General features: G+C 38.7%; 2 protein-coding genes across 8 annotated transcripts in view; both read left to right on the top strand.

Moving 5' to 3' along the window:
• rnf157 (ring finger protein 157) overlaps nucleotides 1-5,154 on the top strand; it is a 24,012-nt gene extending 18,858 nt beyond the window's left edge. For 2 of the 7 annotated variants that reach the window (XM_005754551.1, XM_013907894.1), the window contains exons 18-19: nucleotides 575-685; nucleotides 3,902-5,154. In XM_005754551.1, coding sequence (XP_005754608.1) covers nucleotides 575-685; nucleotides 3,902-4,047 — 257 coding nt within the window. In that variant the 3' untranslated portion in view covers nucleotides 4,048-5,154. Of the gene's footprint in view, nucleotides 1-574; nucleotides 848-2,097; nucleotides 2,133-3,743; nucleotides 3,786-3,901 lie in introns of all 7 variants that reach the window. The other 5 variants (XM_013907896.1, XM_013907895.1, XR_001290174.1 and 2 more) reach the window with 5 other exon arrangements.
• Nucleotides 5,155-8,332: 3,178 nt separating this feature from the next.
• On the top strand, nucleotides 8,333-13,963 carry LOC102204499 (5-hydroxytryptamine receptor 3C-like). The gene is made up of 9 exons (XM_005754556.1): nucleotides 8,333-8,383; nucleotides 8,978-9,138; nucleotides 9,647-9,756; nucleotides 10,743-10,912; nucleotides 11,012-11,172; nucleotides 11,513-11,723; nucleotides 11,839-11,985; nucleotides 12,305-12,390; nucleotides 13,745-13,963. The coding sequence occupies exons 1-9, from the start codon at nucleotides 8,347-8,349 to the stop codon at nucleotides 13,961-13,963; spliced, it is 1,302 nt and encodes a 433-aa protein (XP_005754613.1). The 5' UTR covers nucleotides 8,333-8,346.
• Nucleotides 13,964-15,788: the final 1,825 nt, after the last annotated feature.

Genomic DNA, 15,788 nt, shown 5'->3' with positions numbered 1-15,788 from the left:
GTTTGTTTGTATATGTGTCTTTCTTGCTGCTGTTACACCCAAATTTCCCCTTGTGGGACAAATAAAGGATTATTCTATTCTGTTGATTCCTGTTGGAATAGTGAATTTGACAGCCACAATGATCCGTGACAGGTCAGAATGGCAGCGTTTTGACAGTCCTGACACTGCAGTCCTGCACACTAAGCTTTGCAAGTGTCCAAACTTCTTTGTTTTATCATAGTTCCTTCACTTGTCACATTTTTTTCAGCAGAACATACTCACCTTTGCGCTCCATTTTTTTCCATCCAGTCACTGGATTATGATTTGACATATGCATTAAGCTGAAGGCCAAATAAAGAAAAAAAGTGAACATCTTCACAAGCTTTCTTGAAACTTGATCCTAGAGACTCATATTGATCAAATGTGCAAATATTTGATCAATTATTATTCTGTTATTGCCATTCTAGCATGGCCACCTCTGACACCCTCCCCCCTCTTTCTCTCACCCTCCTGCCTGTCCCACCTTCTCCTCCTCCTCCTCCTCCCCACATGCTGTGCCTGGCTGCTCTTGTTTGACCTTTGCCCTCGCTTGCAGGTGGGCGGAGCAGGTGTCCAGAGTTGGCCAATAACAATCAGGGCGTCGCCCTCTGTGACACGCCCTCTTTGGGGTTGGATAATGAGCAGGCTCCCAACAGCCGTTTCGCGGGTGAGTGGCAACCTCCCGAACATGGACCAATGAGAGCTGAAGACTGAGAGTGTAGGGACGGGGGATGAAGAGAGATACAGGAGGAAAGAAAACGTGAGGAGAGTTATCTGCAGAGGACTAAAGGATTTCTGATGCATTAGCTTGCTATGCTAACGTGCTAATGTGAGTGGAAGCTAGGGAGAGCAGCAGTTAGGTTTTTAAACGCTGTTTTTAGATGAGGATTTGTAGCATTTTTGCCCAGCATGAAGACTAGGAGCCTTCCTTCTTCTCTTCATCCTTACCCTTTGATGTTGTGGTGCTTCATTGCTTTTTTTTTTATTTCTCCAGTAGCGGTTAGCTGTCCACTCTCTCCCTCCTCCTCCCCTTTAGCTGAAGCCCCGGTGTGCCTGAGCGCGCGCGTGTGTTTGTGTAGCCGTGTTTGAGTGAATCTTATGTGTGACTGACGGGTGGGTTCTGCATTTGCTTTCATGAGAGAGTGTGAGAGAGAAACAATCTGGCCCTTCCCAAAAGTTGAAGTTCATGTTCAGTGTCTGCCAGCTCCGAGCCGCTTTGCCAAACATCTGCGACTCATTTTCACACCCTCCATCTTCCCTCCTGTCCTTCCCCGGCCCTCCCGTCTGCTTCGCCACACGGGGTGAGTTACTGTGATGAGAGCTAAAGGTGTCGATTTTGTTCTTGACGGCCAGCGTTTGTAAATCGCAGTCAGTTATTTTCTGGACTCCTGGTTGAATTTGATTCCATTTCTACTTTGTTTCACACCTTATCTTTACACTGTTTCAGCAAAAAAAAATTGCCTATAAAACTTCCCTTTCTTTGTCATTTCAACAATTTTAAAGCTGCCAATTTAACACAGATCTCTTTAAAAAGCCATCACAACCTTTGGTGTGGTATGAAAAATATTATTAAATGGCTGAAAGATAAGGATATTGTTTAATTATTTATACAAATACAAATGTGACATATAAAAGAAACTCCATATAAAACATTTAAGGAATTCTCTCAGTTTATTTTTACTAGATATTCAGATACAAGAGTTCACCATTCAGTAAATAGACAAACTCTGGAGTATTAGTTTACCTCGTCAGCATATATCATTTTGTGTTCAAACTTTCTTCACAGCCTCTAGCTCTCCATCATTCTCGTAGCTTTTGACCTCGTCCCCTCTCCAAACCCCGAGACTCCCTTCATTCCCATGAACCCACTCGACCCTGTTTGCGTTTTACGGTGAATGTCGTGACATGTTTTCTATTCCTGTGTTGTAAAGGTGTTTTGTTATCTCTCTGTTTCTCTCCTTTTTACTTCCCATCATTCTTCACATCCTCTGCTGTCTTTTCCTGGACATTTTTCCTTCCCGCCCCTTTCTTCTTCTCTTCTGTCTTTTTTCCTTCTTTCGCTTTCTTTCGGATGGACAGATGAGGAGTCGTGCCCAGTGCACATTGAGGACTAGGTATGGAGATGTGGTTAGATGGTCGATCAGACTTTAAAATCTCAATTTGGGGGTTTGTAATTTATAAACTGTAGCAGTTGTTTTTCTTTTGTTCTTATTTTACCTTTTGATTTCTCATTCAGCCTCATCATTAAATTGTATTTCGCAATCTAATTAGGTCATCGAGTACCAAATCGATGAAAGTAAGAAGCGTTTTTTTTTTTGTTTGTTTTTTTAAAAGAAAATGCAAGTCTACATTTTTTTTTTTTCAATTTATAATTTCTTCAGGCTTGCAAAAGGTACAACTGTTTAGGAAATGTGGATCCACCAAATTGTGTTTCTGTTTATTATTCAGGTTTTCGCTGGTGACATGAAAAGTATGAATTATTTTCTATCTTTGTGTCTGTGGCTTTATTTTTAAATAGGGAATAGCACAACATGCGTCACTGAGATCTACTGAGCATTGATTTATTATTGTTTATCTAAAAATAGAATACAGTTTTTAATATTTGAATGTTTTGGATAAATTTGATTTGAAAAGAAGAGAGTATGATGTCTTTGTACACACCTCAGCTATCTCTGTTCTTTTTTTTATAATGGGTAATCAACTTAATGGTTATCGCTTGTTATTGCAATAAACTGTAATGTAATGAAAAAGTATTCTTAGGACGTTTATCACTTTGATCTTGGTCTAAAATATATGATAGCCACCCCCCATTTCTATGTCTTTAAAAACACTTTGGCAATAGTTCTCCAGTCTTTCTCTAAATCTTTCAATTTTTCTTATTTGGACGTCAGCTGTTTTTACTCACTTTCTGTCTAGTCCTTGTACCTGTCATTGTATAGGGCTGCATTTCAGCCAATGGGGCGATCGTGGCTCAAAAGTTGGGAGGTCGCCTTGTAATCGGAAGGTTGCAGGTTCGAGCCCCGGCTCGGACAGTCTCGGTCATTGTGTCCTTGGGCAAGACACTTCACCCGTTGCCTACTGGTGGTGGTCAGAGGGCCCGGTGGCGCCAGTGTCCGGCAGCCTCGCCTCTGTCAGTGCGCCCCAGGGTGGCTGTGGCTACATGTAGCTTGCCATCACCAGTGTGTGAATGGGTGGATGACTGGATGTAAAGCGCTTTGGGGTCCTTAGGGACTAGTAAAGCGCTATACAAATACAGGCCATTTTACCATTAGTAGTGTTGGGGAACTTGTTAAAATTGATGGAATTATGAATGCAGAAAAGTACCACCTGAAGGCATCAAAGGCACTATCTTAATTTTTAAGCACGGCAAAGGTAACACAAACAACCTGCCAATGCAGGAAAAGCATACCTGGATAGAAAAACACAATAATACACTATCAGTCATGATTTGGCTTTCAGAAGTTGGATCAACATTGTTACGCCAAAACAAAAGACAGCCAACATCCAAAGAAGGGCTTTGACTGTCTTTTAGGAAGCCTGGAGAACTATTGTTGAAGACATACAAGAAAGCTGACTAAGAGAATTTAGTTCTGTGTTGAATAATACAGGTGATTATATGAAATATTAATTTCCAAGCTCATTAGAACTGCACAGACTCTGTTTTTGCTTTCTACATATATTTGCACGTTTCAATGAATTGCTGCACCCATTTCCCATTTTTCTAGCAAAACATAAAGAAATGTGGGACAGTCCAAGACTTTTGCACGGTACCTTGGGTTTATTGATTTCTGCAAATAAAGTTTAACTGAAAAATTACGGTTTGTCTGTGAGTTACCTGGAAAAACGGATTCAAATCATCTTCTCGTTCTCTTCTCTCATTCAGACCTGTTGTACCTCGGGGGCTACAGGCCTGTTTTGGAGCCTCTCCCCCACCACAACTCCACCAGCAACATGAACCTGGAGGAGCAGGGGGCAGAGAGCAGGGTCCAGAGTCCCAAACATCCCTGCCGTGGACCACTCATTGTGTAACACACACGAACACACACCAATCTAAACTTACTCATCCAGTCAGCTCTTCTTAATCCTGCCACAGTGCTGCAGCGCTGGATACTGTCCTCACTGAACAGGGACTCACATCCCCATCTTTCTCAAAATTTCCTGGATGATTCTGGATTGGAGTCAGGAGGAAAGAGGAATCACACCTCTCCATTGTCTGTGCGTTTTTTGTTTGTTTTTTTCCCTCACAGGAGTTTCCTTGTTTTCTTGTCTGTGATTTAACTTGTTGTGGGAATGATTAGCCTACTGCTACGTTATTATTTATTACCTGTAGGTTTAATGAGAGCTGTGTATTGTGACACTATCATTAGAAAAAATATATGCTGCTCCTCTTCTTTTTTCCCTTTCTTCCTATTACCAGCTAAACAGTCAGGGGCTACTGTGATCGGCAATCGGATTTATTACTAGCGTATTTCTCCTTCTCTGTTGTAAACTGTATGCCTGACGAGTGGTCGGACGCTTTGACGCTAAAAGTCAGCTGACACCGGACTACCTTACCTTACTGAGCTAGAAAGTACTGACCCCTCTCCTCTCATCAGGGAGCTCCTGTCTCGACTTCGCATGCAACTTTCCAAGTTTTCCTCTCATTTCCACCATGCTTTTGAAACACAACGACCTGTGCTGAATGTCAATTCAAAAGTGCAGAAGTGATCGGACTCGTATGGCGGTCGATGAGCCAAGTTACAGTGGCCAAAATGAACAGAGATCAACTGGAGGAAGGAAAAAAAAAAGATGCCACACAGAATGTAGGATAATCTCTTAGAAGGGGAATGTACGGGACATCTGAAATGTCCCCTGACTGGAATCAAACACAAACTTTGACTCACACTCAAACACACCACTGGCACCGTCTCCATCTACAGCTCCATCTTAGCATGTCAGTATTATTGTAGTGCAACTTGAAATCAACAAATACCACCGAGCAATAAAGACACTGCATCTCGTCCTTTTTTTCCTGCACTAGGATGCTTGTTCGCAGTTCAAACAGTGAAAAAAAACTGTTTGCGCTGCTGGGTCATATTCAGACGTTTCATTGTGTTACTGCTTTTTAAAATAAAAAATAAAAAATTTCAGCGTTGCCATTGTAAATGGATTTCTTGTGAGACAAGCATCAATACAGTGAAAGACTTGGCCCACGCTGCTGTCTTGCATCTTGCTCATCTTCATGCTTCCCGGTTTGTACCATTCCCTCGAGCCTGTTTCTTCCTGTTTGTGACGCTTTTAGTTCGTGAGATATACTTTAATGTATGTCACCTGTTGTTGACCTTTTTGTGTTTTATTTTGTTGCAGAACACTGTGTTGTTTATTAGAATGTGGATGAAAATATGTGAAAAATTTGTAAAGGTTTACACACGAATAACTGAAAAGGGACAATATCAACATTTAATGCACTATTAGCTGATTCCTAGACGACACACTTTGCGGTGCATGAGGCGACAGTAGAGTAAGCATGTTAGTCTAGGTCAGCCTGCACCCTACTGTAGACTTGATGATGGATCACTGCACATGCATAAAGACGTAACGTATCCTTCTGCAGTGTTAAATATCAGTTTCTGGAACCCTATTCTGTTGGCCGTTAAGGTCAAGACTACTGCACTACTATAACCAAGCTGCGAACAGTCACATGATCACAGTCCGAATGTGTTAATGAAGCTGTATTACGGCACCAGTCACAGTATGATATCAAAGGGATGGGTCCCAAATCTGCAAGACCCACTTTTCTAGAGTGAAAATGTCAATGAAGACTTTGAACAGACAATAAAGTTTTTGCAACTAAACAGACATTTGAGGGATTTTCTGTTGAGTTCAAATGGAAGGATTCATTAATCAGTGCTTTATGTCTCTGAGCATGAACTGCTTCACTGAGGAGTTTCCTAACATGGTCACTGTGAGTGAAAATCGCTCGACGCACTTATTTTACAGTCATTTTTCAGACTTTGGTATGCTTTATTTTCCCAGAAGAAAGTTCAAACTCACTAGTAGAAAATTCTTACAGCTAAATTGGAACCATTCCCACACAACAAAATTGACCTTTCCATCCATCTATTCTCTTCCTTTTATCCTTATCTGTGTTGCCTCAAATAATCTTTTCTGCTTACAAATATATACATGTGAGCGGATTTGTGTACTTCCCAACAGATGTCACCAATCAGCATAACAGTAGCCAAATGTGGCATCCCTATCAGTCCCTGTCCTAAAAACAGAAAATGAAGTAATAATCCAAAAACAGAAAAAAGAAGAAGAATATGGTTTCATCTTTTTACTTATAACTACACAACTCAGCAGATTTTTCTGTATGTGTCAGCTAACTTGTTTCCATCACTCCAAACTAAAACCAATCTTGTATTGCCAATGATCCGCCTGGTGAATAGTCCTCATTCTGTGATATGGTTTTGGTCGTCCTCCGTATGACTCACACAAGGCTATATAGGGAATTCCAGGAGCTGCTAAAAATTCTTGACAAACCCTCCTTTTCACTAGGGCATGGCATGTAGTTTGAGCTGGAGAAGATTTAGACAGTCCTAGCACAGTGTCCTGTTGTAATCCAGACACATTACAGTACAGTGTTTCTCTGTGACTGTGACTCTGTGTGTCTATAGCAACACAACTGAAAAATGCCAAAATAGCTTTAAACATGACTCTGGTCCTCTCATGGAAATAGTCTCAGTATCTATAACTACAGTTATTTGAATAGTTTCCAGATTTGTGAACAATACTCACACACAACAATAAATTGATACACTTTAGAAGTGAAAAGTAGTCAGTCACCTGTCAGATATATCTTTATCTTTCAGAAATTCAAGAGCCATTCCCGACTATATACTGCACTATATAAGATAGATATGTGACGTAACCTGCTTATTTGTGGGCTACTGTTCTGAAGCCTCTAGGGTCTGACATTTTGCCCTTTGCTCTCTTGGTGTTTTGAAAACAGATGTGACCATATTTAAAAGAGAGGATTAAGCTAAACAGTTAATACTAGTAGTTAGTACTAGTATGCTGGAGGTTAAAGGTAGTTTCTATAAAAATGATTGCTAAAAGTCAGTTAAATATGTTGGCTGGGCTGTGGCACAGTTTTTAGTAAGGCAAACCTTTTCCATTGGCAGTTTTCGTTGGACTTCTTTATTGTACTACCACTTGGCTCATGGTTATTGATTATTTGCAGGCAAGTTTGAAAAGGCTCCAGGCAGCTGTCACAATGCTAGCAGCCAAAGCAATCAGAGCTTTTTTGGTACAGCGCCTTCTTTGCGTCTGATTTCACCCAGTGAAAACCAGCAACCTCCAAGAACTGCTGCCAACCAGTCGGGAAATACACATTTCCCCAGCAACCAGTGGTTGTATCACATCTAACTCAACAACTCTTAAGCAATGTGTACATGATGTCGTGAGAAACCTCAATACCACTAGAAGACTTTTTAATAGGCAGAGGAGGGGCCCCTGGTTGCCCATCATTGAGAACTCGGGTTTAATTTGCATTGGCATACTTTTGTAACAACCCCACAGACACTGGTTAAGAGGTTAAAAGTTACGAGCTGTTATACGTTATACTTATTAATCAAGCAAAAATGAAGCTCAAACACTCAACTGTTCATTTAGATAGGTAATCTAACAAATAATCAGTAGCAAAGATAAACTCCAGTTTGATAACAGCCAGCCTGTTAAATCTGGACTGTATGAGTGAAGTCACTTAACTGTACAGAAAGTCTTTTTGCCTAAATAATACATGATATTTGATGTTCAGCTGGGCACTGAGACTGGAAGACAATGGGAGTAAGTGGTTTTAATGGGGACAGTGTTCATAATGTCATTACCACTTTGTTTTAGTGATCAAGTTGCGCTCTAATTGAATTTACCTTCTCATTTGAGGTTTGCAGGTTTGTGTCTGTTACAGGAAATATCTCTTATGTAACTCAAAGACTGTGTCACCAGCAAGCTGCAAATTTGCGTTATCTCTGTCCCAAAACATATAAAGCCCCTCCACCCGCCTTTACCTTAGTTTTATTTGTTATTCTTCTCGTAAACCTATAATCTTTATCTGCCTCAAGAAGTAAGTGTCATATATACTGTATGTCCCTTTCCTCTGTAAGCCAATTACGGAATCAGAGTGCGGGGGAGGGTTTTTCTCATTTAAGGCAGCAAGCCAGGTCATTTGTTTTGCCCAGCCCTCCCCTTCTCAGATTAAATGTCAGGGCAGCAGCTCTAACAGCAGGGACACATGCTCCTCTGGAAGTAGCTCAACCACACAGAGACACTCTCACAGCTGCATATACGATGTATTCAGCTTTTCTCATCCTGATCATCTTAACTGGTAAGACTTTGTGTTGTTTGGAGTGTTATTTCATTAATGGACAGCAGAGTACTTCCCATCCTGCATGTATCTGATTCTTTAAGTTTTTACATTGTTTGTAACAGTAACTTTTCTTGGACATATCTCATAAAGGCATAATACAGATTAAGACAAATCGGGGACCGAAAAATGTTCAAATGAGAGTTATTGTTATTATTTCCAATAAAAAAGATGAAACTTGAGATTTAAGCAAGGGAAGAAAAAAGGAAAACACAAGTAATTTAATGGGCTAGAAGTGTACATAGGATCTTTAATGACAATAGACAGTTTTAATTATCTTAAATCCACATTAATCTAATTCTAGATTTAAAAATATTATGAAACTTGAGTTTCCTGAAAACAGTATCCTGACACTACAAGGAAAGTTAAATGATAAAAGCACTGCAGACAAAAAAAACCAAAACAGATTAAGAAACAAGAAACAAACTAAGCAGCTGTGTACAAGCTCTCAATTTCTCTTTTTTCCAAACAAAAGTTAAAAATGAATGGCAAAATATATTGTTTAAAATCTAAATTCCAATAGGAATCATTTATCTGACAACTGTTTTGCTGTAGATGTGACTTCCTGTCAGAAAGTGTGCAGTTACCACGATGTTCTGGACTATCTGAACCTGACCACAGATAACAGTGTGTTTAAACTGACGCGGCCTGTGCTGGACTACACGCACCCCACCAAAGTAGAGCTGGACATCATCCTGTATGCCATCCTGGCTGTGGTAGGTGCAACATTACTGCATTTATGTGTTATTAATGAGCTAAATGCTACAATGAAGGTGGTCATTACTGACATCACTTTATTTTCAGATTGAGAAAACACAAACTTTTATTCCCTTTGTCTGGGCAACTCTGGTGAGTTTATTTTCTTCAGATCTACATTAGGTTAACACAAAGCACAGCTAATCTTTCTGGGGTCTATATTAAAAATATATGTCAACACATTTCAAAACAACATAAAACTAAAATAAATAAATATAGAAAGCACACTACAAAAATGATAATTTGACATTCATGATAAAGCTAAGCTCCACAGATGTTGTTTTAGGACTTGTTAAATTAAGCATTGTACATTGATCTGTTTGATGCAGTCTTTCATTGGTCTATCTGCTCTATTCTGCACAAGGTGAAATAAAAAACGGCCCAATGAGGATGCAAATCATGGTCTGCCTGAGACACACCTTGTGCATCTCCGTCTTTGACTTTTCTAATAATCTAACCTTAATGCAGATATGGAATAATGAACGCATCTCATGGGACCCTGATCAGTTTTGTGGAATTACTCATATCACAATTCCTCGAGAAATCCTCTGGAAACCAGATGTCTTCATTTATGAGATGTGAGTCAGCAACACACACGGACATGAAGTGTAGTTTATTACAAAATCAAACACAAACAGGTTCAAAAGGAGACACTTTTATTCATTTTGTTCAAATCAAAGTGTGTCAAAAAAGTGTTTCCTGGCCTGAGAGATCAATATTTTGAATAAAATTGGATTCACATTGCAAAATAAATACTTTTGGCATGTTAAATCTTTGAAAATCACAGTGAAATGAAGGTCATAACTCTTTTTCTCATAGCTGAATTTGAAATACTTTTTATTTAGAGTGAAATGTGAACAGGACTGCTGAGGGCAGCTGCTAAAACAAATCATATATAACAACCAATAAACTATGACCGCTCACCTGTCATAAGTGTCAAACAGAATTATAATTTGTTAGGTCATCACCAATTTATTTTTCATGGACAATGCTGCTTTGTGATGCTATCTATTTATTAAGCCAGTTTATTGATATAATAGACACTTTCCTGTTTGCAGTTTACGTTGTTTTTGGCTAGACATATTTGTTAGGTACACCTGTTCAACTGCTTGTTAACAGGAATATCTAATCAGCCAATTATATGGCATCAACTCAATGCATTTAGCTATATAGACACTATGAGAACAACCTGCTGAAATCCAAACTGACCATCATAATGGATATCAGTAAGGAGGAATGTTTGCAGGAGCTTGCTTTTTTGCAAAAAATCATTTTATAGTTGTTCAGCATCAAATGTAACAGCTTGATATCTGCTGCCATCCTGTGTTTGTTTAGAAGGTCAGGCGCTTCATTGTGTGCACACTTTATTAAAGTACACGCAGCAGCTTTTATACTACTTTAAAACAAACACATTATCCTGCTGCTGTGACAGCAGGAGCTTCAGAATAATTCAGTCAGTTTATAATTAGTATCATCAAATTATGCTGTGTAGCTGCTCTGCAAACATACTGAAAGAGAGAATAATGTGTGTGTGTGTGTGTGTGTGTGTGTGTTGTGGTCTTAGGATACAGACGGACGACTCCCCTCAGAGTTATTACATCTCCGTAGCCTACGATGGGACGATCACTTCTGAGGACGACATTAAGATTGTCAGTACCTGTAAGATGGATGTCCACAAGTTCCCCTTCGACACGCAGAAATGTAACATCACCATTGGTTCTGCAAGTCACTGTGGTGAGGGAGGATGAGTGTTCTGGTGTGTTTTCTCCTGCTTTCATAGTTGTTTGAACTCTGAAACGTTTCTCTCATTCTTTCTGTCATTTCCCAAAACAGTAGATGAGATGCGACTTTCTCCTTTCTCCAACTCCTCCCGGGCCACGCAGTTTTCCCGTGAAGTGATGAAAACACAGGGAGAGTGGGAATTCCTCCAACTGTCCATCTCCAAAGTCAATATGACCTTTGAAAATAAACTGTGGGAAAGCCTCATATACACTGTACGTAATACACAGAAAGAAAAACACAAGTGGCAAATTACATTAAAAAACCAAAAAAAACAACAAGATAAGAGACGTCATTAACATTTACATCAAGCAAGAGAAAACAATGAAATGTTTAAACTGAGACATTTTTCTATTTCATTAAAAATATTTCATAAAACAGGGATGCTGTAGAACTGACTACAATGGTCTTGTGATAATAACTTTATATGACCAAATCAAGCAATTTATGATAAATAACCAATTTTAAAAGTTACTTCTGCAATACTACACCCACACAATATGATAACTTTCACACAAGGTAAATCTAACCTAACCACTGAACCCGTTTTCCCAGTTCAGCATGAAGAGGAGGCCACTCCTCCACGTCATTAACTTCCTGTTGCCCATCTTATTCTTCCTAACTCTGGATCTCGCCTCCTTCTTCATCGCTGACCATCGAGGAGAGAAGCTGGGCTTTAAAGTCACCGTCCTGCTGGCAATCTCCGTTCTGCTGCTCATCCTGAACGACATCTTGCCCTCCATGTCCAACAAGACCCCACTCATAGGTACAGACTCCTTCCTTAAGGGATGATGTTTAAGTGTGGTGACGTATTTCATGTATGTAGAAGAACCAGATACCAAAAGAAAAAAAAGTAACTGTTGCTTGTTTCATCCTTTCAGCAACATACTGCATTGTGATTTTTGCCCTTATGCTGCTCAGTCTGCTGGAGACAATTTTGGTTACACATCTGATAGAAAAAGACTCCCAAGTCAAGCTTAAGGTGAAGAATGAACATAAAAAAGCCAAAACTAATAACAGTGATGCAGGTGAGATACGTAAAAAGCTTCTCAGATACTGATCACAGATTTATAGGTCTATAGTATCAGTCTGCTAAAACAAGAATTCAGATCTCAGGTAATCCCTGAGAGAACCTGCAAAGGAAAAATGCTTTAAAACATTAAATGCAGTAAACATGAAAAGTGTCTGGAAACACAAGCAAACATATTGAAAAAGAGAACAAAAAGAAGGCGATGATTTGCATGCTGTACATTTAATTTCAAAAGCTTCATCTTATCTTTAGTTAGCAGATGTTTCATGTTTTAAATGTGTGTAAATTCTTGTGACAAACCTACTGTTTGCTTTCAGAAGACAAAAGACAGACCTGCTGTTCCTGCATCTGCATAGTGTCCAGTGATGAGGAACAGCATGAGCTACTGCCTGTTGCTGAAGTGGTACAGTTTGAGCATATGCATGCAGATATTGCATTAATATGACATGACAGCAGAGCAAAATTGTATTAACATCTTTACAAGATCTTAATTAATCAGTGACAACAAAACAAATGTGTAAATTCATCTTGAGTGGGATGAATAAGATCTTCAGAGCACACATTTTGACTGGCCAACATCAAATCAGGGCTCAGATTCCTGTTTACAGACTAAAAAGAAAAGATACTTTGTTGTGAAGAATACAACACAGCCTTACAGAAATGGAAGAAAATAACATTGATTATGTTACAGTATTATTTGGGGAACCTCTGGGGTCTTGATATATTCCCCTGGAGATTACTGTCACATGAAAGTAATGCTTTGGATAAAGCTGTTGTTGGTCATGTGCTCTGTAGCGCTGGAGAAAATGTTTTAAATAAAATATCATTGCTCTGATGATGAAATAAACTTGCTATAAATAACTGATACTAAGATTATTTATAAATGGGATTAAGTTCCATTAAACACACAAGAAAAGCCCCCAAAAACACAGTTTTGGAGGAAAATGACTTAGAATTGTTCTTTATTCAGGGCTAAAAATGATCGTTGGTACAATAACAGAAAGTTATTAAATTATTAAAAGTAGTTTTAATAAAAACAAAGACCAAACTGTTGTTGCAGCATTAAAACACCAGGGGTCAGTGCAGATGGATGAGGTTACAGAGTGTTACATGATGGTTCAGTGCAAGATTCAGTAGCCTCACATTTATTAAGAATAAGTAAGCGGTGGCACTAAATAAAAAGTAAAACGCTAGTATTCACAGATGTAAGATTGTTGTAAAATATTTATTTTCATTATCTTTAAAATTGTGAGTTTCTCGTGTGTCAAAACCTATTTCCTGTTTAATCAAACTATTTGAACAAATATTGGGAAAAAACCTTGTGTTAATAAGCGTTACAGTATAATAGAGGTGCTATACTGAGCTACCTACAAAATGTTGCTGGTAAATACCTGCTAATAATGCAATAAATATGATTTTTTTTTTTAGGTGTGGGCGCCCCCCCCCCCAAAAAAAAGAAAAAAAATTGCTGGCATCTCTGCGATAATGCAGAGGCCTGATATATTTTTTCCCATCAGGCCTCATTTCAGCGTGAAATAGTCACACAAGATTTGATTTAGCTGGAAACAGCAGAGGTAACGTCGCAAAGCAAATATAGGCCAGTTATTATGCTGATTGTGCTCATAATATCAATTTATGTCCATTCAATGTTTTTAGACTCCAGATTAGTGTTTTTGCCACTATTGCTCATGATGCAATATCACTCTCATCACCATAAACTCTCTGACATCCTTCTTTGACTGCTTGACTTTGTGCAGGTTAACAACAGTAATCATACAGGACAGTATAATGTGCTGGTGCTGATCCTGGAGGAGCTGAAGGAGCTGAAGAAATCACTAAATCTGCACCTCAGTGGCAGTGAAAAGGGAGGGAAGTACGTCCAGTGGGCAGCCAGAATCAACAGGGTTTTCTTCATTTTCTATGCTGTCACTGTGTCGCTCTTTCTCTCTCTCATGTACACTGAGTGGAACACTTAGAAATGTAGAGTATTTCCTATTAATACTACAGTTTCTGTACAGTAGAGTATTTGTGTCAAAATATGGCTTGTATTGTCTTTTTGTATTTTAGGACATCATGTTAATGTTTTAAAACCTTGTTATTTTTTGTTTTATATACACTTTATATAGTTTCGCGTTCAACTTTTCCATAGTTAAAGTTAGATGATCCCTCAGACATGTATTGGAATGAGAATGATCAAAGTGTTAACCCTAAACGTTTGGCTTGATTAATCAGCCATCACTTTAGAGTCCAAGCTGTTGTATTATGCTTAATGAATGCTGAATGAAGTGTCCAATAAACCAAGAAACAGAAAAACCCAAACTACTTAAACAATGACTCAGTTTGTGGGCCATAATAAACAAATATTATCATCTCAGAATATTTTTTAATAAATAAAGCCTTAAGCCATCACATATCTCTTTATATTTTGTTTCCAATGAGTCAGACATTCATGTAATTTTTAAAAGTGGTCTTCAGCAACAGTTCTCCAGGCTTTCTGAAGGTCTTGAAAAGTTTCAGAAGGATGTTTTTTATTCATTTATTTGTTTGTTACGTCACTTAACTCTGACATATGAATCATTTAAGCATAAAAAGCCACCTAAATCAAAGAATGAACCGGTGTTGTGTCTGTACATGCCAGACAACAGCGAAAACACTGTTTTGAAAATGCAACTTTAGACACTGTGTTGTTAAAAGTCTGTTACATTAACATTAAGGGAAGTTGTTCCCATTTCTTTAGCTGAATTTACAAAAAATGTCAAAGAAGAAGAACATGTTTATCAAAGCGCTTTATATCAGGTGTGCAGTGTGCACTTTGACTGGATATGTGAAAGGCAAAAGAAGATGTGGCAGGCCTAAAAAACTAGCAGATGAACAGTATCTGAAAGGCTATCCACTATCCACAGCCTGGTCACAACCAAAAACATCAATATTATTCAAATAGTATATAGCATCCCAAAAATCTCTAAATGTTTTGTTGTAGACTCAAAGAGAAAAAATACTTCAAAAAATGATTTAATGGTAACAAGATGAAAGAAACCTCAGACGAGCAAAAGGAGAGGGTTCCCTCTACCGGTGCAGGCAGGCATGTCATAGATGTTTGCTACAGGAGAGCAGCCTGGCAGATTAGTGTAAAGGACATTTGAGATTAAATCCTGCCTGCATCTAGTCTAATGTAAACTGGACAGGGCAGTAAATCAGTCATTATCAAAGGGCAACATCTATCTTCAAACTTCATCTATCAAACACGCACTCACTGACCTCACTGATTTCATATTTCTGACGTTCAATCTCTCCCGCCTGTCATACTTCAGTCCTCCTTCACCTCACAGCTCATTTGTTAAAACCAATCATGTTCATTCTCAGCCACCTGATATCGTGTTGTAAACATATTATGAGAAAAGAGGCCAGCTAGTAATTTCATTCAGCACAGGGTGGATCTGGGGTTAGTGGACTGTTCCTCTTTTATTGTCTATGCCATTGAATCAGCCATGCTGGCGTGCACCACTTTACCATTTGGACTTTAAACTGCACATTAAAAACAAAAGCAAACACACATTAAGGTGTTCTTTGATAGTAATGATAAATTCTGCAAACCTTTAGTGTTGTCGTTATGACTATTACCAAACTTAACTCAGTTGTCTACTTTGTCTATGCTAGTTTGCAGTTTATTTACTTAAACAATTTTTCTACAAATCAAAGTTGCATCTCCAGTGGTGTTTTTGTGTGTTATAGGATTAAAGTAGAAACAGCAACCTTTTTCACTCACTATGTTTTTATACACCACTCTGCATTTACTTACTA

This window comes from Pundamilia nyererei, unplaced genomic scaffold, assembly GCF_000239375.1.
Source record: "Pundamilia nyererei isolate P.nyererei 1_Seehausen unplaced genomic scaffold, PunNye1.0 scaffold00591, whole genome shotgun sequence".
Lineage (NCBI taxonomy): Eukaryota > Metazoa > Chordata > Actinopteri > Cichliformes > Cichlidae > Pundamilia > Pundamilia nyererei.
This window is presented reverse-complemented; position numbering and strand designations above follow the sequence as displayed.